Source organism: Erythranthe guttata, chromosome 6, assembly GCF_056151865.1.
Source record: "Erythranthe guttata isolate IM_541 chromosome 6, IM_541, whole genome shotgun sequence".
In the NCBI taxonomy this organism is placed as follows: domain Eukaryota; kingdom Viridiplantae; phylum Streptophyta; class Magnoliopsida; order Lamiales; family Phrymaceae; genus Erythranthe; species Erythranthe guttata.
Window position 1 is genome coordinate 14,204,805 of NC_142538.1, and position 26,416 is coordinate 14,231,220.

The 26,416-nt window shown below is 36.8% G+C and overlaps 3 protein-coding genes across 3 annotated transcripts; 2 read left to right on the forward strand and 1 right to left on the reverse strand.

Annotated features, from left to right (window-relative positions):
- Positions 1 to 11,291: 11,291 nt before the first annotated feature.
- LOC105962684 (DNA sliding clamp PCNA) lies at positions 11,292 to 12,743 on the reverse strand. The gene is made up of 4 exons (XM_012986998.2): positions 12,431 to 12,743; positions 12,168 to 12,323; positions 11,604 to 11,704; positions 11,292 to 11,495 (listed from the first exon to the last, which is right to left on the reverse strand). Exons 1-4 carry the CDS (start codon positions 12,741 to 12,743, stop codon positions 11,292 to 11,294), a joined length of 774 nt encoding a protein of 257 aa, XP_012842452.2.
- Positions 12,744 to 13,441: 698 nt separating this feature from the next.
- LOC105962685 (DNA sliding clamp PCNA) lies at positions 13,442 to 14,939 on the forward strand. Its single transcript, XM_088818933.1, has 4 exons — positions 13,442 to 13,825; positions 13,970 to 14,125; positions 14,206 to 14,300; positions 14,413 to 14,939. The coding sequence occupies exons 1-4, from the start codon at positions 13,498 to 13,500 to the stop codon at positions 14,635 to 14,637; spliced, it is 804 nt and encodes a 267-aa protein (XP_088675059.1). The 5' UTR covers positions 13,442 to 13,497; the 3' UTR covers positions 14,638 to 14,939.
- Positions 14,940 to 16,558: 1,619 nt separating this feature from the next.
- On the forward strand, positions 16,559 to 18,821 carry LOC148770216 (uncharacterized). The gene has a single exon (XM_088819054.1). The coding sequence runs from the start codon at positions 16,683 to 16,685 to the stop codon at positions 18,819 to 18,821; it is 2,139 nt and encodes a 712-aa protein (XP_088675180.1). The 5' UTR covers positions 16,559 to 16,682.
- Positions 18,822 to 26,416: the final 7,595 nt, after the last annotated feature.

The following is a 26,416-nucleotide window of genomic DNA, read 5'->3' on the forward strand; positions in this document are numbered from 1 at the left end:
TTAACCCATTGGGCCCTTATTACTCGAAGCCCATCTCGATTGGTCTGACTGGTCTGAATTGGTGCGGCCGAACCAATGCAAACCATTCGGCTCAACTCGAAATGGTGCAACTACTCCCAATTGGCTCAATTCGAAATGGTGCAACCATTCAAACAAAATGTACCTTTTTACTCCAAAAGGACACTACTTTTCGAACCTTATAAATAGACCCTAACTTTCCCACAATTCCTCACTTCAATCCAAAAATAAGCCTACTGCATATTAAGCCTACCCTTCACAGATTCTCTCGAAAAGTTCTACACAAAGTACAGTTCGTCGTACTTGGGATTTGGAGTGCTCCTATTCCAAGCCTTGCCGTTGTATCTTGGGAGACGATTTCCATTTAATCCGTTAGCACCGTTGCGGGGAAATTTCGTCTTAAGGACAGAGTCAACTCGCCTCGGCAAATTTACGTTCATTGCAGATAATCTTTTCGTATTTTCACTAATTAATTTGTTCAACCAATTTACTAAATTCACTACCCGTTTTATGTATCGGGAACAACAATCTTAAGACGAAATTTTGTGATTTAGTAAATTATGTTTTCTGCACACGTTGGTAAACGAGATGGAGAAGAAGATAGTCTGCCAAAAATCAAGAAGTTACAAAGTACAATTGGAGAAAGTTCATTTTCGGACAGAACACGAAGTCCACATTCCTGCCCAATTTCGAAGGTTTTAAAGTCCGAATATGGCAAATTAATATTTCACAAAAGTTGTAGATAATCAAGTTAGCTTTCCAGAACATGTTAAATCGTCACAATCGGAGATCGTACGAGGAAGTTATGATGAAAACACGAAAGGGTGGCAGAACTGCCAATGCACCTTTTCATGAAAAATGCAACCGTTCGTGACCAATGCAACTTGTCGCATATTAATTCCTCACCAATGTCCAATGCACGAAATTTTGGTGAAAGAAGACTGAATCGAAGAATAATGATGAGGTTTTATATTATTTTCGATTCATGAATATTATTTAATATTTTTTTTTGTGATTCCATTGTAGGTGCATTTTTACAGCACACCTATTCCGACTTCGAGGCTTACTTTGATCATGAACCAGTCCGAATCTCAGAAAACGTGAAACATGAAAGTTGTAGATAATTTCGTTGGCTATTCGGATCATATTGAATCAACAAAATCGGACTTCAGACGAAAGAGATATGAATAAATCATTCAGCACTGCCGTAATATTGACACGATTTGGTGCTACCCACAAAATTTTGAATTGGCGAACATATAATTTACGGGTACGCTTTTTAATTATAAGATATCTATTTATGCAATAAATTGATAATGCTATATGATATAATGGTGGATTATTGCATGATAGTTTAATTTTAATATGTGCAAGAATGGTAGACCATATACAATATATATGCTTTAATGAATATTCATTATGTTTGTGTATATACATTAATGATATAAATATTTTCTAAATGCAATAAAGTGATAGCGTATATGTTAATTATTTAAATAATTTTATCATAACCCGCATGATATGTGCTATACTACATGACATTTCTCATGAAAATGCAATATTTATTTGCATAAATTGCATATAGTTTGATATGGGATTAACTTTTCATTTGATGTGGAACCATTCAATTGATATGTTATATGAAATTTTTGAGTACGTGATCTTATTAACGTTTTTATTATTGTCATGATCGATTAGACTTGTCTCGTATATTAAGTATGAGTTACTTAGTAAGAGGAACATTATTATACATATTATTATTTGCGTAAGCCATACTAATTCCTTAGAATTGTGTTATTGCATGGACATGCATTGATTACGTGCTATAGAATTTTTATCAATTCATTATGTTGGACATGAATTTATTTATGCCATGAAATATTATGTTCAAATTTGATGTTATTATATACTCGTGTGTATACTATGTATATGTTGATATAATATGCTTGATATATTGTTTCTTTCTATGATCAACTAGTATGAAAGACGTGCTCACATGTCAAATATTATGTTTATTATAATATTGATGTACATATGTTTTATATATATGAATCATACGACGGTTTAATTAAAAGCATGATTTGAAATAAAATAGAAAGAAAGAGAAGCTCAATTCATGAGAGCACATGAGTAGTTCTTGTCTCAAGAACATAAAAGAAGATCGACTCGTTGGGTTCGATTTGATTTGATATCACATTTGCAAAATAATGATCTACAATGTGAATGGATGAGATCGGATTTTGATTTTTCAAAGATCCGAAATAGTTGTTAACAACAATGGATGTTTTGTTGAAATAAAATTCGAGCAGTTTAATTAAGAGCTCGTTTTGTAGAATTAAATCGTTGGATTTGACTGAATTTTGAACAGCATGTTTAGGACATGCAATCCTAAATTATGAATGATTAAGATTAGAATTTATATATTCTAACTTTAATGTTGAATAGTGGAGATCAACCACCATTTGAAGAGATTAATATTCTCTTGTTTATTGACAAGATTTAAGTATCTTGACGAATTTTCTCTTTTGAGGAAAAGGAAGAAATCTTACTATCTCATTTGTTGACAAGATTTAAGTATCTTGAGAATATTTCTCTTTTTGTGATTTCTTGAAATACAATTTCTCTTGTAATTAAATCATATTGGTGATCCAATATATTTCTCTAACTAAAGAAGAAATGTATTTTATTACATTGTGTATCCTTATTGATAAATAAAAAATAAGGATTTCAAAGCATTTAAATGCTATCTGAATGAAAGTTGGAAAATGCAACTTTGACAAATGAATTAAAAAATGAGTATGGAAACTCTTGAAAAAAATTATGGATATCATAATGATAAATTCTAGAATACATACTCTAGAATTTGTGGGGAAAAATAGATATTCCGAGCTAACCACATTAATATTTAGAAATGTGGGGGTCTTTAGGCCCTAAACACATAAATTAGATACCCCGAGCTAACCACATTAATATTTAAAAAATGTGGGGGTCTTTAGGCTCTAACCAGTAATCACATTTATATTTAGAAATGTGGGGGTGTAAGGCCTAGTATAATTAAGTGGATTGATTATATTGTGTTTTCTTGTAAAATAAGAAAATAAATAAGTTCGTAATAAAAGAACTTATAAATGTGTAAGTGGTAAATCATCAAAGTGATGAACAACCAAGTTAATATATGTGTGAGTGGTAAATCATCAAAGTGATGAACAACTAAGTTAATATATGTGTGAGTGGTAAATCATCAAAGTGATGAACAATCAAGATACAACAAGATGGCAAAGAAAATCAATACATGAGTTATAAAATGAACGATGGACAATTGTCTTCTTTCAAGTAGTAAACCATTAAGGTTTAGATGGACTATTCAAAAGAAGAATTAAAATGGTGGTCCAATTAAGCTAAATTAAATAGCTATGGAAAATCTTGATTATTTATAACAAGATATTGAAACTCGTTAAGTGATTCTAAAGTAATATTTGATAAAATTGTGTTATCAAATAGTTCTCGTAATAACGAGTGTGACCAGTGTGTTTATATTAAAAGCACATGGAAGTGTATGTCCATAGACGACATTATAATCATGAGATAATGATCATGATATTATTTTGAACGTTGAGAAAATATTGAAAATAAAAATAAAATTATGTTTGATGTCAAAAGACGAGGGTTTAGACGATGTAATCTTATAGATTAAAGTCACTAAAACAAAGATAGTTTTATTGAAAGTCTCATGTTGAGATACTACTAGAAAATTGATCTAGTTGTCTAAAAAACCAAGTGTTTACCTTGCCAAAAATAATGATGAACAATGGTTCAATTACAAATATTTTTGGATAGCTTGGCAGCATAATGAATTGCAAACTAGTAAATATGTAATTCCAAAATAAATAATCATTCAATGATATTATAAGGGTTCTTAGGTAATCTAAGTATCGCCTTTAAATGGATTACATTAAAGAAAATATCTTATTGTATTAGGAAAGTACATTGGATATTTGAGTCCACTAAGATTATGTATCTTGGAAATCCTCAAACAAAATTGAATAGCTCGATTCATGGACGAATTCGAATGTATAACTTGAGATAAGGTTAGAAAAGAAGTTGAATAAATTTCATAAAATTATTGGAGGATGTTCCGTGTTGGACTTAGTCGGTGTCTACAATTATGAATAAATTGTGATAACCAATCGGTTACGTTAAGGGCACAAACGACATGTATAATGGCAAGTATCGATACACTCGTACACATAAGACCATTAGGCAATTGATCTCAAAAGAAATAATATTGATTATGAAAATCAATGGTTAATAGCGGATCCGCGACTAAAAGTCAACTAAAGAGATCAAACATATTGCCTATCTAGGGGAATGGGATTAAAACCCATAAATTAAGGACAATCTTGGTGGTAACCCAACCATGCTGACTGGAGATCCCAAGAACTGGTTCAAAAGGGACAACTAAGCTAAGAAAGTTCAGTTGAGCACTAAGGAACTCATTCCTAACTCATTCCCGCGAAAGATAATAGTGCTACCTGCAGAAAGGGTAAAGGATAAGCTAACGCTTTTAATGATTCCAAAACCTTATAACAAAAGGTGAGGTATTGGCAGGATACCTTTAATAGGAGATCACCTATGTAAGTGTATGAAGTGAGGGCCGCTTCAAAACTTGACAAACACTTATGAATCCAAGATGTGTGTCCATGGCCAAAACGGACACAATCATGAGAACTAAGGAAATGTGAGAATAGTATTGTGTGGGTTGCATTGTCTTGGTTTACACGAACGGCTGACAGTTCAAGACATCGCGTTCACTACTCAGCCTAGTAAATCCGATGTAACTCCACTACGGAAGGTTCAAAGCTATATGCTACCTATCCCGATGCAATACTATTCGTGGGAACTCTAGAGAGAATCGACGCCCTCGTTTTCATTCATGTGGGGGATTGTTGGGAAAATTGGTTAAAAATTGAGTCATGAACAATTTTTTATCAATGTTATTGTACGGTCTAATTGAGTATATAAATGAATTTTGGATTAGAACCAATTTTGTGGTGAATGAAAAAATTACTAGTCCAAAACATAAGGAAAGTGGGATTTTGAGTTATCCCACATTGGAAAAGTAGAGAAGTACTGAGCTGTATATATATAAAAAACATTGGGTCATGGGCTTTTAACCCATTGGGCCCTTATTACTCGAAGCCCATCTCGATTGGTCTGACTGGTCTGAATTGGTGCGGCCGAACCAATGCAAACCATTCGGCTCAACTCGAAATGGTGCAACTACTCCCAATTGGCTCAATTCGAAATGGTGCAACCATTCAAACAAAATGTACCTTTTTACTCCAAAAGGACACTACTTTTCGAACCTTATAAATAGACCCTAACTTTCCCACAATTCCTCACTTCAATCCAAAAATAAGCCTACTGCATATTAAGCCTACCCTTCACAGATTCTCTCGAAAAGTTCTACACAAAGTACAGTTCGTCGTACTTGGGATTTGGAGTGCTCCTATTCCAAGCCTTGCCGTTGTATCTTGGGAGACGATTTCCATTTAATCCGTTAGCACCGTTGCGGGGAAATTTCGTCTTAAGGACAGAGTCAACTCGCCTCGGCAAATTTACGTTCATTGCAGATAATCTTTTCGTATTTTCACTAATTAATTTGTTCAACCAATTTACTAAATTCACTACCCGTTTTATGTATCGGGAACAACAGGACTTTCCCTGGATACAGGGTTAGGGTTGCTGTATTCGATAATGGGGTTGCCTTTGTCGATAATTTCAGATGTTTAATGTCCAAGGTCAAAGACACTGGCTTAATCGTTTGTATCTCTACACACTTGAACTCATCTTCTGACTGCGCCCATGTGACAAATTTCATGGAAGAAGACAAATAAAAAATTATTCTAGGTTATAAATTAATAGTAGCAAGTATATATTAATTGGTAGTAAAAAAGGAAAGCGAAATCAACCTTGTCTATAGAAGTCTGCTTGCAGACAACACTTGCCATTATAGAGAAACAGTATGTTAAGAATTCAACTGTATCTTCCTTAACAGAGATCCGAACTACCAAAAACACCAAAGGTCAATCAACTATATATCCACAAAAATAAAATGTCGACTTAATTAAAGGTACAAGTAATTAATTACCTGTTTTATCAATTTGGCCAAGTTTTGCACAAATATGTTCAAACTTGAGTGCTGGCATTTTAACTCTAGCATGAAACTCTAGATTTGCCAAGTCACGATACTCAGGAGGCACGGACAAGGGAGGAGCATCGGCAGAATGCATATTCGAGAACATAACTTCCAATGTCATAAATAAATAAATAAATAAAACAAAACAAACAGTTCTTCAGCACATATGGTTAGAATATAAAAATATACAGATTTCATATATAATTGAGAAGAATCAAAATAGATAAGTAAAAGATAAAAAACAATACATACTAGAATCCTCAAAATTGAAGGCAAGAAAGCCAGAAGTAATAGACATGAGGGCGATAACTCCATTGTAGTCATTGTGATCGCCGTCAAATATTTCGTAAACGTCGTTAATGTTCATGTTCATCGGCATAGACACTTTATGGTCGGATCGGTAGTCCTCCAGGTAATCCGACAGGAGCAACATCTCCACCCACGCTGCTCCACTCGAACTCGAGTGGAGAAACCGCATGAATAATCCCTTCTCGGTTAAATCGAAATACACATTGTGTGTAACATCTTTAATAGCTTCACACACCTTCTTAAAAATTCCAGCTGGCTTCAGCCTCAACATCGGGAATTTAGCTTACCGGATGTTTCGGATTAGGGAATTTATATACAATCTGGGATTCCTCTTGGCAGAGTATTTCTCTAGGTAGAATATTTCACCTTCCTTTTTACTTGCCTGCATAACATTATCACTGATATTCTTTACATATTTCACTTTCTTACCATTAAATTGCCACAATTATATTTATATTAAGAATATTTTATTTTTCTACATAATATAAAAAAATCAATATTCGAAAACCGGACCGGTCCGGACGGTTGAACCGGTTAACCGGGATTCGCCCGATCCGGTCTATGAAAAAAACCGGAAGTTCATAAAACCAGGGTACCGGGAGTCCGGAAACCGCTCCAAAACCCGGATTTCAGGGAATATGTTATTTGTTTACGAAAATAGAAAAAAGATTTGTCGACTAAAAAAGATTTGACTTACAGAACTGGAATTATGTGCAAAAGTTGAAGTCTTAGAAGAATGGAATCCAGATTTTATTGATCTTGAGGGATTTGGGTAATTTGGGTTGGATTGTTTGTTGTCGGCCGTAATAAGATGAAAAAGACGAAGAATCCGCTAATCGGACCGGGTCGGGTCGTTTTGCAATTTCAAAAAGTAGGGGCCAATTCAAGGTGCCCTCGACCCTACTCGTTATTCTCCTTTTTTATTATTATTAATAATTTTTACCTTTTTTAAAAGGGTAAATTCCACTTTACCCCCTTGTACTCTGCCCAAGAACCACTTTACCCCCTCGTACTCTTAATTTTGTCGATTTACCCCCTTGTACTTGTACAATATCCCAATACAACCCTCTTCGTCAACTTTTTTCGATTTTGACTCTGACGCCATTTGGTCAAGAGTCAAAATATTGACGTAAATATTGAATTTTTTCGATTTTGACTCTCGAGATTAGAAAAGAGAAAGTTTCACACATTCATATATTTTTTTCTTTGCACTGGGTGGAATCGATCAATTTTTGGGTCTTGATATTTACTAAGTTAGGGGTTCAATTTGGGGATAACTTGGAAGGGAAAGTGGTGGGAGAAGAAGAAATGACAATATTGACGGAGGAGAAACGACGCGTTATAGGCAGTGGCAATTTTGTAATTTACAAAGTTGACCAAATGGCGTTAGAGTCAAAATTGACAAAAATTGAAGGAAATGGCTATATTGAGAAATTGTACAAGTACAGGGGGGTGAATCGATAAAATTGAGAGTACGAGGGGTAAAGTGACTCTCAGGCAGAGTACGAGGGGGTAAAGTGGAATTTACCCTTTTAAAAAATTAGAATTTTTCCTTTCAAACTAGAGTTAGCTTTGACTGGATTAATACTAAAAGAATCCCACTAATTAAGGTAATTACTTAGGTTTTCTCTCTATGTACACTCACGTTCGGTTGTCACCTTCATCTTTTCTTTCTCAAGAAGTCTGTATTTTTCCTCCATTGAAGCATCAACATCTCCAATTTGAAGAACTTTATTACATGTTTGCATGAATGTGATTTTTTTTTATTAAATTACAATTATAATCCGATTAACTTTATATATATATATATATATATATATATATATATATATATATATATATATATATGAAGCTTGTAAAAATAACTATCTACGAATTGTCTTGATAAATAGCAGCATTTTATCTCGATTGTAATACAATTTGATCACTACAGTACTGTGCTTGAAGTTTTGTGATTTTTTTTTTTAGTTTTATTACATTCATTATTTACAGATATGGATGAAAATTGCTATTCAGAAAAGTCTCCCATACAATTGTCAGAATCACAACAAAGAGAGGTATGTAACGAGTCATTGGTAGAAGAATTCGAACGTAGATTAACAGTTGGTCAGAAAATAGCAAACCTTGAAGATGCATATCTATTATACTGTGAATATGGACGTATCAAAGGTTTTAGTGCAAGAAAAGGAAAACAATCATATTTTCATTCACTTTAATTGGGTCTTTGCATCTATTTTCAATCAAGGCTCAAAATTGTGGACAGTGGCGGAGGGCGATGCAGAGAGGTGCAATTGTGGATCGGAAAAGAAAAAAAATCAGTAGAGTCCGAACAAGGAACAATGAAAAGGTTCGAGAAGCCTCTCGTTAAATCCCAAATAAAATATACCTATTTACACCTATGGTCCAATTCTGCACAATAAAACTCTGAGCAGTCAAAATATCCAAGAGTTAAGCATAAGAAGGTACTATGTTTCATTCATTAAACGAATTTCAGCACTGCCCCAAAACAGATGAAATAAAATATAAAATAGTAATCAAATTTTAATGATCATCCGTCTGGAAAAAAACAAATATATTACCTCCCGACTGCGATTGGCGAAACCGACATAGCCAAGCTGTAGGGGAAAAACTTGTCCAAGCAAAACGTTGCGAGAAGAATACAGTTATTTTGATAGGCTCAAATATTACACCGAGGTTCTTGAAAAATAATTATGCATAAAAGTTCTCACCTGTTTCATGTCATACTCGATGAGGTTAAACCTAATATCGACACCGAGTCCGCAAAATTTTATTACAGCTCTATCGTAAGAGCTGATATATCAATAATTCTATCTAATTTACACTAAGCAGCATAAATAAAATCAAAGATGCAAAGATATAGTAAAAGTAAAATTTACTATCAACAGAGGAAATTTCAGATAGGATCTCATATTAAAAAACAAATGCATAGCAGCAACAATAGCAGTGTCAAATCCACCTAAGCAGAAACCAATACCAACGCCATCAATATTGACGAAAAAATACAGGGAAATAGATGGAAAAATAATCGAATGAAAATTGCTAAGTATAGGAAATAATTAGTATTGTTACCCAAAGAAACGTATTTCCCGAAGGTCTGCAAGAAAAATCGAGTGGAAAGGAGAAGCACACACGTCGATCAACCACGTCGCGAACGAAAAGAGAAGAGAAAAGAAAAGAAAGGAGAGAGGCTATTGGCTGAGGCGAACGGAACGGTGTCGTTAAAATCCTAGAACCTCTACTCGATAAAGGGGAACTTAGTGAGGTTAATTGTATTTTTTATCGTGTTTTGAGTGTGCAAAGTGTTATTAATTATGCACTTGCCCTGTGACTTGTTAATTAATTTTAATTTAGTAACAAATCACATTTGTTTGGTTCACTGCACTTGCCCTACTTTTAGTATGCAGTTCACACTCTTAAACATATATTAAATATAAACCCAATATATAATGTAAGTATTTAATATGTATATGCAGCAATATAAATTTTGATAAATTAAAAGAAATTTTATACTGCGAAAAATAATCATAATATAGTTAACAAATACTAAGAGATAATAAGATGTAGGCATCAGCCAAGAATGAGAACCAGTAAAATAAAATCGACCACATTTCCCTCGTCGCCACATTTCCCTGCCGACCTCTCCCCTCGTAGTGAGTGCCTTTAATTTTTTTTGCAATAAACATGCCTTCACTCTTCACAAATTGCAAGCCATCTTATTCTTCACACGGTGGTGGCCGGCTCACTCCGCCACCACAATGGTCTTCCGCCGCCGCTGCACCAAATTAAAATATTTACATTTTATTGTCCTTTAAGGGTTCAATAACGCGTTTGAATTTGTCCACCAATTTTGGCCCATTTTTATGTTTCTTTATGTCACAATTAATTTGTAGACATACTTAAAAAATTTATTTATAAAGGCCAACATGCATAGTGGGGATGTATTTGCTGATTTTGGGGTGTATTTGCTGATTTTGGGGTGTATTTGGGGGTGTATTTGCTGATTTTGGGGTGTATTTGTGAATTGAAGAAGCGGCCTTAAGGTGAATTAAATTTGGTTTAATATTTTTATTAATTAATCTACATCACTTTGGGCTAACCACTAAATATTGGTAGTTTTTTTTATCGGAGGGTTTTGTGTTGATTGGCTTATGCATTTAGTGTATTAGTTTCGATGACGAACATTTTCAATGAAAAGTTCTCCTTTCGTTCCGTTTGTTTGTGATGTATTAGACCGATTAATATTTGATTGTCTGTCGGGGAAATCGAAGTTTCTGTTCTATTCATTCATTTTTCTTTTGGTCGTCTTGAGAACTTAATGATGACTACGTTGATCTTTTCGTTTGAATCTTTATTTGATAATGCACTTATGAACAACTCTCTTAATTTTGTTGACTTGTTGACTGAAGGCACTCATTGCTTTGAAGAAAGGAACACAGCTAATCAAGTATAGCTGGAAAGGGAAGCGCAAGTTTTGTACATTTAGACTTTCTCGAGTAAGTTTTTCTGTATTCATTTAACTTTGTTGTCGCATGTTAACGCAAACTTATATGATGCAACTTATCTCTTCCTTCCGATTTTTATGCGTTCTAAAGAGTAGAAGACAATCTACATTTCCATTTATTAAAAATACTTATTAAATATTTAATAATTCTTTTTAGCCAAGAATGAGAACCAGTAAAATAAAATCGAAAGCTTCGATTTATTATTAATAATGCTTTTCGGAAGATAACAAGAAATAATTTGACTATTCTTTTGGTATGCAAAACTTTAAAAAGCCAAATTTTGGAATTTGGTATACAATCACCAAAGTATCGTTAGGACAAAACTTTAGGGTAACTGTTTTTGACAAAGGAGTTGCCTTTGTGAATACCTTCAAATACTCAAGATTAACCATCATACACACTGGCTCCATTGTCTCATGCATTTGTATCACTGTCTCGTCTTCTGGCTGCATACGACACAAGAAAAGAAAGAAACGCGTAATCGTATTGGGGAATTAGTGCAAGTTCATCAGATTCGATTAATATACTAAGGAAAGGCAAGAGAAATCATCAACCTTGTCATCAGGGACTGTTGTTTGCACGAACGTATAGTCTATAGCTCCGGTATCACATATTATCGAAAACTTCACTTGTTCCTTTGTAACTGAGATAACAACTGCAAGCAACAGTTCACACCAGTTATACAACAAGAATCTTGCAAGTGGCTAAACTTTTCATCAATTATAGAATAAATTACAACCACGCAAAACACATTTTTTTTTCATAATTACTACAAACTTTATAATTTCATATATCATAGTGTGAATTGACTAAAACGTTACGTCCATCGATTAAAAGGGATATACAAGTTACAATTTTTTAATGTTCATATTGACCATTTGCTGAATTGGAAGAAAATAAATGGAAAAACAAGGGTGTTCGGGAATTGGGATCAGGCGATTATAGAACTTCTCCATTGATGGTTGCAGACTTTATCTCTTTATTTCATGATTTTATTTTATTTTCGAAAAATTCAAATCAATTCAATTACAAAAGATTATTTTAGTTTATGACTCCGTAACATATACGGAGGGAGGGGATAGATATAGATATAATTACGAAAAAAAAGAGAGGGTTACTTGTGTCAGAAGCAACGATAAGCATCTTGCACATGCTTTCAAGCCCCGAAGATGGCATTCTAACAGTAGCATAAGGCTCAGTATCTTTTATCACGAAATCAGTCCAAAGAAAATCCGCACCAAGATTCAACTCAATAGTAGCAATTGTATCTCTATCTGCGACAAAACAAAACAAACCAATTCAACATAAAACCCGATGAGAGAGAGATCAAGAGAGAGAGCATACCAACCCGATGAGAGAGAGATCAAGAGAGAGAGCATACCGGGACTGGTAAAGATTAACTCGACAGCGCGGTCACTGACAGACTCAAGGGTCAAACTATCATCGTGTCCACATAACTGAAAGACATTGTACATGCGATCGAGGTTGATTCCCATGGTTTGTTCGAATAGGCATTCGTAGGAATTGAAGTTGTTCGACCTGAGCACGAGACTCACCTTCACACCATTCGAATCAATGGCATTCAGAGACATCTGCATTGGAGAGAAATCAAAATATGCAGAGTCGACTAGTCCTTTAATTACCTCAACAACTTCCATCAACAATCTCCCACGACCCAACTCCACCCTCACCATACTCTCTCACCTGTGCCCGGTTTTTCTTTTCTTTTCGAGTTAGACAAGATTTTTTTTTCAATCCGAGTATTTACAAGATCTTAATTAGAAAATAGGTTATAAGTTCGGTATTTTTGGTATTTTCCTTGTTAACAAATCTTAATTAGAAAATAGCTTATAAGTTATTTAATACTTTATCGGTTCTTAAATATATTTGGTTTTTTTTTTCTGTTTATAAAAAATCTTCTATCACCTTCTTCGTCTTTTTTTCTTCAACAAACAATCCAAATCACCTTCAAGATCAATAAAATCTGGATTCCATTCTTCTTCCAGATCTGTAAGTTTGTTTTGCTTGAATCGACAAATCTTTTTTCTATTTTTGTACACAAATAACATATTCTCTGAAATCCGGGTTTTGGAGCGGTTTTCGGTTTCCCTGTTCGATTTGGTGGTTTTCCGGGTTTTAAGAACTTCCGGTTTTTTTCACTGAACCAGATCGGATCGGGCGAATCCCGGTTCGACCGTCCGGACCGGTCTGGTTTCAAAACATTGATCTCTTTATATTATGTAGAAAAATAAAAAATTCTTAATATAAATATAATTGTGGCAATTTAATGGTAAGAAAGTGAAATATGTAAAGAATATCAGTGATAATGTTATGCAGGCAAGTAAAAAGGAAGGTGAAATATTCTACCTAGAGAAATACTCTGCCAAGAGGAATCCCAGATTGTATATAAATTCCGTAATCCGAAACATCCGGTAAGCTAAATTCCCGATGTTGAGGCTGAAGCCAGCTGGAATTTTTAAGAAGGTGTGTGAAGCTATTAAAGATGTTACACACAATGTGTATTTCGATTTAACCGAGAAGGGATTATTCATGCGGTTTCTCCACTCGAGTTCGAGTGGAGCAGCGTGGGTGGAGATGTTGCTCCTGTCGGATTACCTGGAGGACTACCGATCCGACCATAAAGTGTCTATGCCGATGAACATGAACATTAACGACGTTTACGAAATATTTGACGGCGATCACAATGACTACAATGGAGTTATCGCCCTCATGTCTATTACTTCTGGCTTTCTTGCCTTCAATTTTGAGGATTCTAGTATGTATTGTTTTTTATCTTTTACTTATCTATTTTGATTCTTCTCAATTATATATGAAATCTGTATATTTTTATATTCTAACCATATGTGCTGAAGAACTGTTTGTTTTGTTTTATTTATTTATTTATTTATGACATTGGAAGTTATGTTCTCGAATATGCATTCTGCCGATGCTCCTCCCTTGTCCGTGCCTCTTGAGTATCGTGACTTGGCAAATCTAGAGTTTCATGCTAGAGTTAAAATGCCAGCACTCAAGTTTGAACATATTTGTGCAAAACTTGGCCTAATTGATAAAACAGGTAATTAATTACTTGTACCTTTAATTAAGTCGACATTTTATTTTTGTGGATAGTTGATTGACCTTTGGTGTTTTTGGTAGTTCGGATCTCTGTTAAGGAAGATACAGTGGAATTCTTAACATACTGTTTCTCTATAATGGCAAGTGTTGTCTGCAAGCAGACTTCTATAGACAAGGTTGATTTCGCTTTCCTTTTTTACTACCAATATATACTTGCTACTGTTACATTATAACCTAGAATAATTATTTTATTTGTCTTCTTCCATGAAATTTATCATATGGCCGCAGTCAGAAGATGAGTTCAAGTGTGTAGAGATACAAACGATTAAGCCAGTGTCTTTGACCTTGGACTTTAAACATCTGAAATTATCGACAAAGGCAACTCCATTATCAAATACAACAACCCTAACCCTGTATCCAGGGAAAGCCTTGGTGGTTGAGTACGACGTCGGAAATATTGGCTATGCAAAGTACCACTTGCCGCACCAAAAAGACAAAACCGAAGAAGTCTAGTTTTTACGAACCATGGCTATTTTATTTATTTTTTCTATATATTTTTTAATCATATTTTGGCTAGAAAGTGAGAATGAAACCATCTACAGCACTAATACCATCTAAGACTTGGGTATAATATAAATTATTAATCTGTTTGTGTTCATTCTAATTTATTCCCTACCTTTCGTTCATAAATCTTATTTGAAAGCTGAATTCTCACTTGTGTATATTCAAGCTATTTTCTATGTTGGAAATGACTATTGATAGACCAATACCAGAGACAAAACCACCTACTATTAGCTTTGTATAAATTCTCGAGCAGGACATGTAGGAGTCCAGATGGTAAAAAGACATTGCCGATTCTCATCTCAATTAATTACTCGTAGTCAATTAATTATTCTTCTTATTAACTCTATTTTATTTTAGGGTTGTGCATGAGTTGTGGTTGTTAAGTATCGGCCACTAACCATATCTAATAGAAAAAAATAGTTGTAAATTATACAGAGTGAAAATATTCTTTCTTTTCTATTTCACTGAAGAAGCATTCCCTACTGATTGAAAATTATGAAAAATTGAAGTATGGTATTTCGATTGCAAATCATATGACCTAAAAGAGCAGAAAGGTGCCCTTGGTCCTTCTCCCAATTTAGGTATTTGATTTTGATTTGTCATTTTTTGGTTTTTGTCATCTGCTTGACTTCCTCTTACTACAACATTTATTGCTTTAAACGACGGACAAAAACCGTCGGGAAAGTGGAAAAAACCGTCAACAAACCGTCAAGAAAACCCTTTAAAACCGAGTAATCCTTTTTACTATGTTCGTTGGTTGTTTTCTTATATAGTAATTATCCGAACATGTTTGTAGACGAACAAATTTTCAAGCAATTAAACTGCTAATTTCCATAGAGCCGAGTGATTTTTAATCAAGTGGCAAATATGTAATTATGCATATAAAGTCATATATATTATATATTAAATATCAATTATATGTTTTTTTATTTTAATATTACGAATTAAATAAAGTCCTAATTTAAATAGATAATTGATTTTAAATATATATATATTGACAAATAGGATTATTTCTTCTCCCTCAAGTTACAAGAGGAATATCAATTTAAATCAGCCCAATCAAATCGCGCCACGTCATCAAGAAGGCCCATCAAGGACTCTTGTTCTACCACTATAAATAGGGACCCTCCCTTCACAATTAAGACACAACAATTGAAGGAGCAGAAACCGTAGGAGCAAAAGTTCTCTCTACAATTCAAGAAGCAAGGAAGAAGAATTCGTAGGAGGTAAGATTGTCTCTCTACATTTAAAGTGTTCTTCGTCAAATTCGAGGTGTTCTTGAGCAAATTCAAGGCATTCTTCATCAAATCCAGCGTTCGATCCGAGATAACGGTGCCAAACCTTCGGATTAACGTTAATCAATTCAAGTCAAGATCATTGGAAGATTGAAGGGCCAAATCCATCAAGAATTTCAAGATCTTCAAGTCAAATTTAGTCAAAGTTCAACGTTCGATCCGAGATTCAAGTCGCAAGACCCTTGGAAAACGTTATTCAAATCCAAAATCAAATCCGAAGAAGATCAAGTCAACGACTCGACTCTGAAAATTCAAGTCAACCATATATTGTTCTAGAGAGAAGAATCAGAGGATTAAAATAGAGATTGTAACCCGCAATTTATTTATTTTTCAATAAAAATCATCTTTGTTCAAATTTTCTTGTTTGTTTATATCGCAGATAAGAATTTGTTGTTACAAATTTTGGCACGCCCAGTGGGACATCTCTACCTCTCATCTCTTCTCTCTCTCGAAGATCCTAGTAGCTGTTCTACGTTCACGATGAAGGCTGCTACTTCAAATTCATCAAGCATGGGCGTAGTTACAAGGAGTATGGCTAAGAAGCTGCAGACATCCTCCGAGACTAGCTCAACGCCCCAAATCACCGAAGAAGGCTCGTCACCTCTCGTCAACATAGGTGGAGGCGTGGAAGGATCTAGAGGAGAAGCTTCATCATCCACGTCCCTTTCAGCATCAAACTACTCTGAAGTGGCTCCCGTCATGACGACACATGCTACGACCATGGAGGAGCAGATGGCGATCTTGACCAAGGCCATTGAAGGGTTAACAAAGCACATTCAAGAACAAGACTCCCAAATCGCGATGTTGCGGAACAAGGTTGACGGTAGTCACGACATGGGAAAACAAGGCGAAAATCACACCGAAGCTGAAACTTCTGCAAGGCGACATCCAATCGAAAGGGAGAAGAGCCCGGCTGAAGAATTCCAGGTTTCGTCAGAGGGGTTGATTCCTATAGACCAATTGAAGGAGTTCATCATGGGGACTATCAAAGACAAATTCAATGAGGGTTCAAAATCGTCATCAACATATACCAAGCCATACACTCTAAGAGTAGATGACTTGAAGATGCCAATTGGTTACCAACCCCCGAAATTTCAGCAATTTGATGGCAAGGGTAACCCAAAACAGCATGTGGCACATTTTGTTGAAACTTGTAACAACGCCGGGACTTTCGGAGACTATCTCGTTAAACAATTCGTCCGATCGTTGAAGGGGAATGCTTTCGATTGGTATACGGACCTAGAACCGAACTCAATTGACAGTTGGAGTCAGATGGAACAAGAATTTTTGAATCGCTTCTACAGCACCCGAAGAACAGTGAGCATGATCGAGCTCACAAACTCTCGCCAGAGGAAAGAAGAGGCCGTCATTGACTATATCAACCGCTGGAGGAATTTAAGCCTGAATTGCAAGGACCGATTGTCAGAGGCTTCAGCTATCGAGATGTGCATTCAAGGAATGCAATGGGGACTCCGATATATCCTACAAGGGATTCAACCTAAGAGTTTTGAAGAGTTGGCCACTAGAGCGCACGACATGGAGTTGAGCATTATGGCTAGTGGAGTTGAGGGACCACCAGTTCAAGAACCTCGACAGTCGAAAGAAAAACAGGACTTTCGGAAAGGGGGTAGAGTTTTCTCTAAGACCTCAAGCAAAGAATCTTTGACGGTGAATGCGACCCCTATCAAATTTCAAGGAAAAGTGAACGGAAACAATGAGGAAAAACAAGATTTTTCCCAAGAAAGAAGAAGACTTACTCTAAAAGAAATGCAAGCAAGGGAATATCCATTCCTCGACAGTGATGTGGCTGGAATATTTGACGATTTGCTAGGTCTAAAACTTATCGAGTTGCCTGAAATGAAGCGCCCTGAAGAAGCTAACAAAATCGATGACCCAAAATACTGCAAGTATCATCGGTTGGTCGGACACCCAATTCATGATTGCTTCGTATTCAAAGACAAAATTATGCAGCTAGCTCGCCAAGGAAAGATATCACTTGAAGAGATCAACGCCAATACAAATTTTATCGTCAGCAGTTTTGAGTCCCTTGACACGACGACAACAAACGTACACGAAGGAGATGATGATCATATTAACATCTCATGCAACACGATAATTGAAAAGGAGATCGCTGCTAGTGGAACAACTCCGTCTTCAAATGAAGTTTGTACCGTGATTGGTAAATGCATGTCAACAATGACTTTCGCTGATGAAGATTTACTTCTTGGTTCCAAACCACACAATAGGCCATTGTTTGTTGCCGGCTACGCTCGTGAGCAGAAGGTGAATAGAATTTTAATCGATGGAGGTTATGCAGTCAATATTTTGCCATTACACACTTTAAAGGAATTGGGGATCTCCACGGAGGAGCTCAAAACTAGTCGCTTGATGATCCAAGGATTTAATCAAGAAGGACAAAGGGCCCTTGGTATCATAAGGATAGAGTTGTTAATGGATGATATGTTGTCCACAGCACTATTCCATGTCATTGATGCAAGAACCTCATATCGCATGCTTCTCAGGCGACCTTGGATACATGAGAATAGTGTGGTTCCTTCTTCTTGGCACCAATGTTTCAAGTATTGTCGAGACGGAGTAGTTAAAATAATACTCGCCGATGATAAACCGTTCACCGAGGCAGAAGCCCACTTTGCCGATGCTAAGTACTATCTTGATGATGAGAAGACGGTAAAGGCCGAAGAAATTCTACCAGTTGAAGAACCAAAGCAAAGAAATAATCAAGACAATGCTCCTTTAGCGTGTGAGGCTTTGAAAGATTTGATGTTTCCACTAACACCAATTGACGATAAGCGATCAACTTCTCAACCACCTAAATGATTTGTTCATCCCACAGAAGGAACCCAAGAGGAATGCGAAGAATTCTCCGAGTCCCAAATGACAAAATGTTTTGGCCCTAATGCTTATAAACTCTTAGTGAAAGCTGGTTTCAACCCACGTGAAGATTCTACGCTTGGAAGGCTTCCTGCCGAAGTTGTTGGTGAAAAGTGCATGGCCTCAATACTACTCAGATAATGTTGAAAGAAAAGGGACATGCTATTCAAAGTCCTAGAGTTGGTCTTGGATTTGTTCCACAAAAGCCAATTCGTATTGCTATCAATAGAGCTTCCAGTAATTACATAATCGAAGATGAATTCTCATCAACAGACGATTTTCTTGAAAGTAGAACAAAAGTGAGAAGGACATCCGTCTTTGATAGGCTTACACCATCTGTCTTCGACAGACTTGCGCCATCCGTCTTTGATAGGCTTGGACCACTCAGAGAGTGGGGGCATGGAAAAGGTGACAAACGAGGGTTTGATAGACTTACGCCATCCGTTTTTGATAGGCTTGGACCACTTAGAAAGTGGGGGCATAACAGAAGCAACAAGCAAGAGTTGGGTGTCTCTAATACTAAAATCACCAAAACACGAAGGATTCGAAGTTCGATTCCATCTCGCATGAAACGGCTTACTTATTTGACCATATCATGTGGTGAAGAGTTGAAGGCTAAAATGCGAACTGTCGTCTTTACAAAAATCCAAGACGACGAGGAAGATGACAGAGAAAGTGTGGCATCATCGTATCATATCACTTTAAGAGAAATAGACGTGATTGAGGAGGAAGACGCTGAAATTGCTCCACCTGAGCTTGAAGAAGGAGTCAAAGCCACCATCGATGAGTTAAAGGAAATTAATTTAGGAGATGCGGAGAATCCTCGACCAATCTACATTAGCGCTTTACTGGCTGTCAACGAAGAGGAGACTTATATTGAATTGTTGCACGAGTTCAAGGATGTGTTTGCATGGTCTGATAAAGAAATGCCCGGATTGGACCCAAAAGTGGCAATACATCATCTCTCCGTGAAGAAAGGAGCTCGCCCTGTGAAGCAAGGCCAACGTAGATTTAGACCTGAATTAGTCCCTGCAATTGAGGCTGAAGTGAATAAACTTATTGAGGTTGGTTTCATTCAAGAAGTCAAGTACCCAACATGGATTTCAAGTATTGTCCCTGTCAGAAAGAAGAATGGACAAATTCGTGTATGTGTTGACTTTAGAGATTTGAACGAAGCATGCCCTAAGGACGACTTTCCAATGCCAATAGCCGAACTAATGATTGATGCTACTACGGGCCACGAAGCATTATCATTTATGGATGGGTCATCAGGATACAATCAAATACGAATGGCGCCGAGAGACGAAGAATTAACAGCCTTTCGCACTCCTAAGGGCATCTATTGCTATAAAGTGATGCCATTTGGCTTGAAAAATGCCGGTGCTACATACCAAAGAGCCATGCAGAAGATATTTGATGACATGCTCCATAAAGATGTTGAATGTTATGTGGATGACTTGGTAGTTAAATCCAAAAGAAGGGAAGATCATCTCCAAAATTTGAAAAAAGTCTTCAAGCGCTTGAGAAGGTACCAATTGAAGATGAATCCATTGAAATGTGCATTTGGTGTTACTTCAGGGAAGTTTCTTGGATTCGTAGTTCGTCACCGAGGCATAGAAATCGAACAAGCCAAGATTGATGCAATTTTAAAGATTCGCGAGCCTAGGAACATTCATGAGCTCAAAAGTTTGCAAGGAAAGTTGGCATACCTAAGAAGGTTCATTTCAAACTTAGCCGGTCGATGTCAACCATTCAGCCGACTGATGAAGAAAAATGTTCCCTTTGAATGGGATGAAGCTTGCACTAGTGCCTTTGAAAGTATAAAATCGTATTTAACGAAGCCTCCTGTGTTGATTGCACCAGTACCCGGACGATCGTTAATACTCTATATTGCTGCTCAAGATCGATCTGTCGGGGCTTTACTAGCCCAAGAGAATGATGATGGAAAAGAGAGCGCCTTATACTACCTGAGTGGAACAATGACACCAAATGAATTGAACTACTCGCCAATCGAAAAGACATGCTTAGCGCTCATTTTTGCAATTCAAAAGTTGAAGCATTATTTTCAAGCACATGTTGTCCGCCTAATCTCAAGGATGAATCCTCTAAAGTATGTCATGTCAAAACCCGTCCTATCCGACAGACTCGCAAGGTGGTACCTACAATTGCAGCAGTTTGACATAACATATATTCCACAAAAGGCTGTGAAAGGGCAAGTCCTAGCCGATTTCTTGGCAGATCATCCTATCCCTGCAGAGTGGGAGTTATCCGATGATCTACCCGATGAAGATGTTCTTGTGATTGAAGCTAGTCCTCCTTGGAAAATGTACTTTGATGGAGCTTCTCACAGAGAAGGAGCGGGCACCGGAGTAGTATTTGTCACATCCAACGGCGAAGTGTTGCCTCACTCTTTTACCTTAACACAAAATTGCTCTAACAATGTTGCTGAATATCAAGCTCTTATCCTTGGGCTAGAAATGGCAGTTGATATAAAGCAACTAAATTTGGAGGTATATGGAGACTCCAAGTTGGTGATCAATCAAATACTCGGATCATACGAAGTTAAGAAGCTCGATTTACTCCCTTATGTCGATTATGCTAAAAGACTTATCGGATATCTTGGTGATGTGACGATAGAACATGTGCCTAGAAATGATAACAAACAAGCAGATGCATTGGCAAAACTTGCTTCTACTTTAGCCATGCCCGAAGACGGAGCCCATATATCAATTTTCAAGAGGTGGGTCGTACCACCAATCGTTGAACATGGAGAAATTGAAGAAGACGAAACTCGAGTGGTTTACGTGTTTGAAATCGAGAAGGAAGATTGGCGTCAATCATTTGTGGATTACTTGAAGTACGAAAAGTTGCCTAATGATCCACGTCAAAGAGTTGATATACGACGTCGTGCGGCTCGTTTCATCTACTACAAAGATACACTTTACAGACGTTCATTTGATGGAGTCTTCTTGAGATGTTTAGGTGATGACGAAGCCGTTCAAGCCATGGAAGAAGCTCATTCCGGAATTTGCGGCGCCCATCAGTCAGGACCCAAATTACATTTCCGAATAAAAAGAATGGGTTATTATTGGCCATCTATGGTAAAGGATTGCATGGAGTATGCCCAAAAATGTCAACCTTGTCAATTTCATGCAAACTTCATTCATCAACCGCCGGAGCCATTACACCCTACTGTTGCCTCATGGCCCTTTGATGCTTGGGGTTTGGATGTGGTTGGACCTATGAAAAAGTCTTCCGCTGGACATCTCTATATCTTGGCAGCAACAGACTACTTTTCCAAATGGGCTGAAGCAGTGCCTCTTCGAGAAGTAAAGAAGGAGAACGTTGCCGATTTCATCCGCATCAACATCATCTACCGTTACGGAGTTCCTCGATATGTGATCACAGACAACGGAAAGCCATTCTGCAACGGTGTGATAGATAAACTTTGTGAAAAGTTTGGCTTCAAGCAAAGAAAGTCTTCAATGTACAACGCTGCCGCCAATGGACTCGCTGAGGCCTTCAACAAGACTTTATGCAATTTGCTGAAGAAAGTGATCGCCAAGTCAAAACGCGATTGGCACGAAAGGATGGGAGAAGCTTTATGGGCTTATAGAACAACGTATAGAACACCTACTCAAGCCACTCCATATGCGTTGGTGTACGGTGTGGAAGCGGTCTTGCCTCTTGAAAAACAAATTCCATCATTGAGGATAGCTATACAAGAAGAACTCACTCAAGAAGAAAATGCCCGTTTGCGTCTTGCAAAATTGGAAGCTCTTGACGAGAAAATATTCGAGGCACAACAAAGTATTGAATGCTACCAAGCTCGTCTTTCTAGGGCGTTTAACAAGAAGGTGCGGCCGAGATCGTTTCAAGTTGGAGATTTGGTACTTGCCGTAAGAAGGCCCATCATCGTCACACATAAAACGGGAAATAAATTTACTTCAAAGTGGGATGGTCCTTATGTCGTCAAAGAAGCATACACAAATGGAGCGTACAAGTTGGTTGCCGAAGATGGTTTAAGAATTGGTCCGATAAATGGAAAGTTCTTAAAGCGGTACTATGCATGAAGCGGAGGAGAAGACTCCTGGCCCGCATGAGTTGAAACTGTGCACGGCTAAAAAAAAAAAAAAAATAAATAAAAATAAATAAAAATAAAAAATAAAAAATAAAAAAAAAATCTATCTTTTTTCTTTGAACTACGTCATGACTTGATCCCATTCGGGGTACGTAGGCAGCTTAGATATTCTCTAAGTTCAGTCCTTTCCTAAAAAAAAAAAAAAAAATTCTCTATTTTTTTTTTCTTTGAACTACGTTATGACTTGATCCCACTCAGGGTACGTAGGCAGCTTAGATATTCTCTAAGTTCAGTCCTTTCCTAAAAAAAATCTATCTTTTTTCTTTGAACTACGTTATGACTTGATCCCACTCGGGGTACGTAGGCAGCTTAGATATTCTGTAAGTTCAGTCCTTTCCTTAAAAAAAAAAAAAAAAAAAAAAATTCTATCTTTTTTCCTTTGAACTACGTTATGACTTGATCCTATTCGGGGTACGTAGACAGCTTAGATATTCTCTATGTTCAGTCCTCTCCTAAAAAAAAAAAAAAAGAAAAAAAAAAAAAAAATTATCTTTTTTTCCTTTGAACTACGTTATGACTTGATCCCATTCGGGGTACGTAGGCAGCTTAGATATTCTCTAAGTTCAGTCCTTTCCTATTAAAAAAAAAAGGTTTCTATTTTTTTTTTCTTTGAACTACGTTATGACGTGATCTCATTCGGAATTCCCCACGATTTGAATGTTGTCTTTGCACTTTAAAAGTGTTTCCATCAGGCAAATTGAAGGGCATTTCCTCGCTAGATGACAAAGAGCTAAAGGTGTTTACCTCTCAGAAGGCATTGGAAAAAAAAAAACGGAAGCAACTTGTCTCACTTTGAGAAAGGTTAAGTTGCTTGCAAAAGAAAGGGTGACAATGGCCTTGAAGAGCGATCAATCTGTGGAGAAGAGAACAAGAGCCTTCAAGAGAAGTCAGCAGACGAGCCTACAGTAAAGCATGAGAAGATGACGAAGGAATTAACATCATGAGAGAGGAAAGCCTCGAACAAAATGGTTAGCTTGCGCCGGAAAAGTGGTGAATCATCTATGTACCGCTTGTGGTGAGGCGCCAACTTTGGAATATTTGCACGAAGAAACTCGGTTGCGGTGAGGCGCCCAACTTTGGAATATTTGCACGAAGAAAACTCGCTTGTGGTGAGGCGCCCAACTTTGGAATACTTACACGAAGAAGCTCGCTTGTGGTGAGGCGCCCAACTTTGGAATACTTGCACGAAGAAGCTCGCTTGTGGTGAGACGTCCAACTTTGGAATATTTGCACGAAGAAACTCGCTTGTGGTGAGGCGCCCGACTTTGGAATATTTGCACGAAGAAACTCGCTTGTGGTGAGGCGCTGCATGAAAATACTTGCTTGTGGGGGTGATCAATTAGGAGAAGCGCCCTCATTCATGGACCGATGCTCGACGTCAGTGATTCTTCTATAAAAGGCGGACTCGTGAAATCTTTGCGCATCGCCTGTTAGGATGGCATCACCTCTTTGATATAAAGTAGATTATGAAAGCGCAGTCATCACTTCTTTGAAGCACAACCATCACTTTGCATATTTACCATCAAAGAGGCATGACAGTCCGGAGCACGCCTTCATTCGTGGATTGACGCTCGAGGGCTCTTCTTTATGAAGTGGATGTGTGGAAAGCTTCGCATATCGACCATCAGGGGGCAAGCACAGTCAAAAGCGCTCATATGTTTATGGATTGATGCTTGTTGTCAAGGAATCACCGACTGTTGAAAGATTGCCCATGCTCGTGGATCAACGCTCTTCCTCAAGAATCAACAACTGTTGAAAGAGTACCTATGCTCATTGATCAATGCTCGTCCTTGAGACTCACCAGCCGTTGAGAGAATGTGCCTATGCTGATGAATTAATACTCGTCCTCGAGAATCACCAAGCTTTGAGAGAATGCCTTTGTCTATGGTTCGTACGCCCGTCGTCAATGAGAATCACCAACTGTTGCGAGCCACAAGACGAGTGCGTACCCTTGAAGTAAAACCATCGCGTAAGCTGTCAAGACAGTGCAAAGCTCGTATAATCAGCTTGTGAAAAAAAAAAAAAAAAAAAAAGAGCTAAATTCGATGGAAGTGAAAATCCTTCTGCAAGAGGGTCGATGGTTGAAAGCTGATGAATGAAAAATTGGTAGGGGTCACCTCCTTTTATAAGCTACAAAAAGACAAATCCTAATGGTATTAGGATTAGGAATTATCCAATTACAAGGAATTGTAGTGCATGTTTGAATTAAAGAAATCAAGTTACATGACAAAGAATCCTTTTGCATGTATATGTGAGATGACGTAGAGATTCTTCTTCTATTGTTTTTTTTGCCCCACTTGGAGTTTGTAGAATCGGAGTATTGTACATGAAGGGTTGTTGTCCAATGGGAATTCTTATGCATGAAGAATTCTTATGCATGAAGAGTTCTCGTTCAAATTTTCTAATTGCAATTAAAGTTGCATTCCGAGTCTCTCTCGTCATATTTGGTTTCGAGTGGGACCAGTTGCTTATATATATATATATATATATATATATATATATATGACAAAAACATGATTCCCTACAAAGAGGCGTATACATGTGTTTATTCAATGATTTTCTTTTTGAGGCCGATTTCATTAAAAAGGAAATCGAGTCTAAGTTTAATCCACTCTGATTTCACAAAGGACCCATGGAATAAAAATAGCAAAGGGTCGTGTCTATGAGAATACCGAATTATGTTTAGAAATGAAAGTTCCAAACTATTCGTGACTTATTCACTTCAAGATGCATCGTCCGTGAACAAGTCTCGAGGGGGCATTTGTAGACGAACAAATTTTCAAGCAATTAAATTGCTAATTTCCATAGAGCCGAGTGATTTTTAATCAAGTGGCAAATATGTAATTATGCATATAAAGTCATATATATTATATATTAAATATCAATTATATGTTTTTTTATTTTAATATTAGGAATTAAATAAATTCCTAATTTAAATAGATAATTGATTTTAAATATATATATATTGACCAATAGGATTATTTCTTCTCCCTCAAGTTACAAGAGGAATATCAATTTAAATCAGCCCAATCAAATCGCGCCACGTCATCAAGAAGGCCCATCAAGGACTCTTGTTCTACCACTATAAATAGGGACCCTCCCTTCACAATTAAGACACAACAATTGAAGGAGCAGAAATCGTAGGAGCAAAAGTTCTCTCTACAATTCAAGAAGCAAGGAAGAAGAATTCGTAGGAGGTAAGATTCTCTCTCTACATTCAAAGTGTTCTTCGTCAAATTCGAGGTGTTCTTGAGCAAATTCAAGGCATTCTTCATCAAATCCAGCGTTCGATCCGAGATAACGGTGCCAAACCTTCGGATTAACGTTAATCAATTCAAGTCAAGATCATTGGAAAGTGGCAATGAGGGATATGACAAGTGGCAATAACATCTAAAACTTG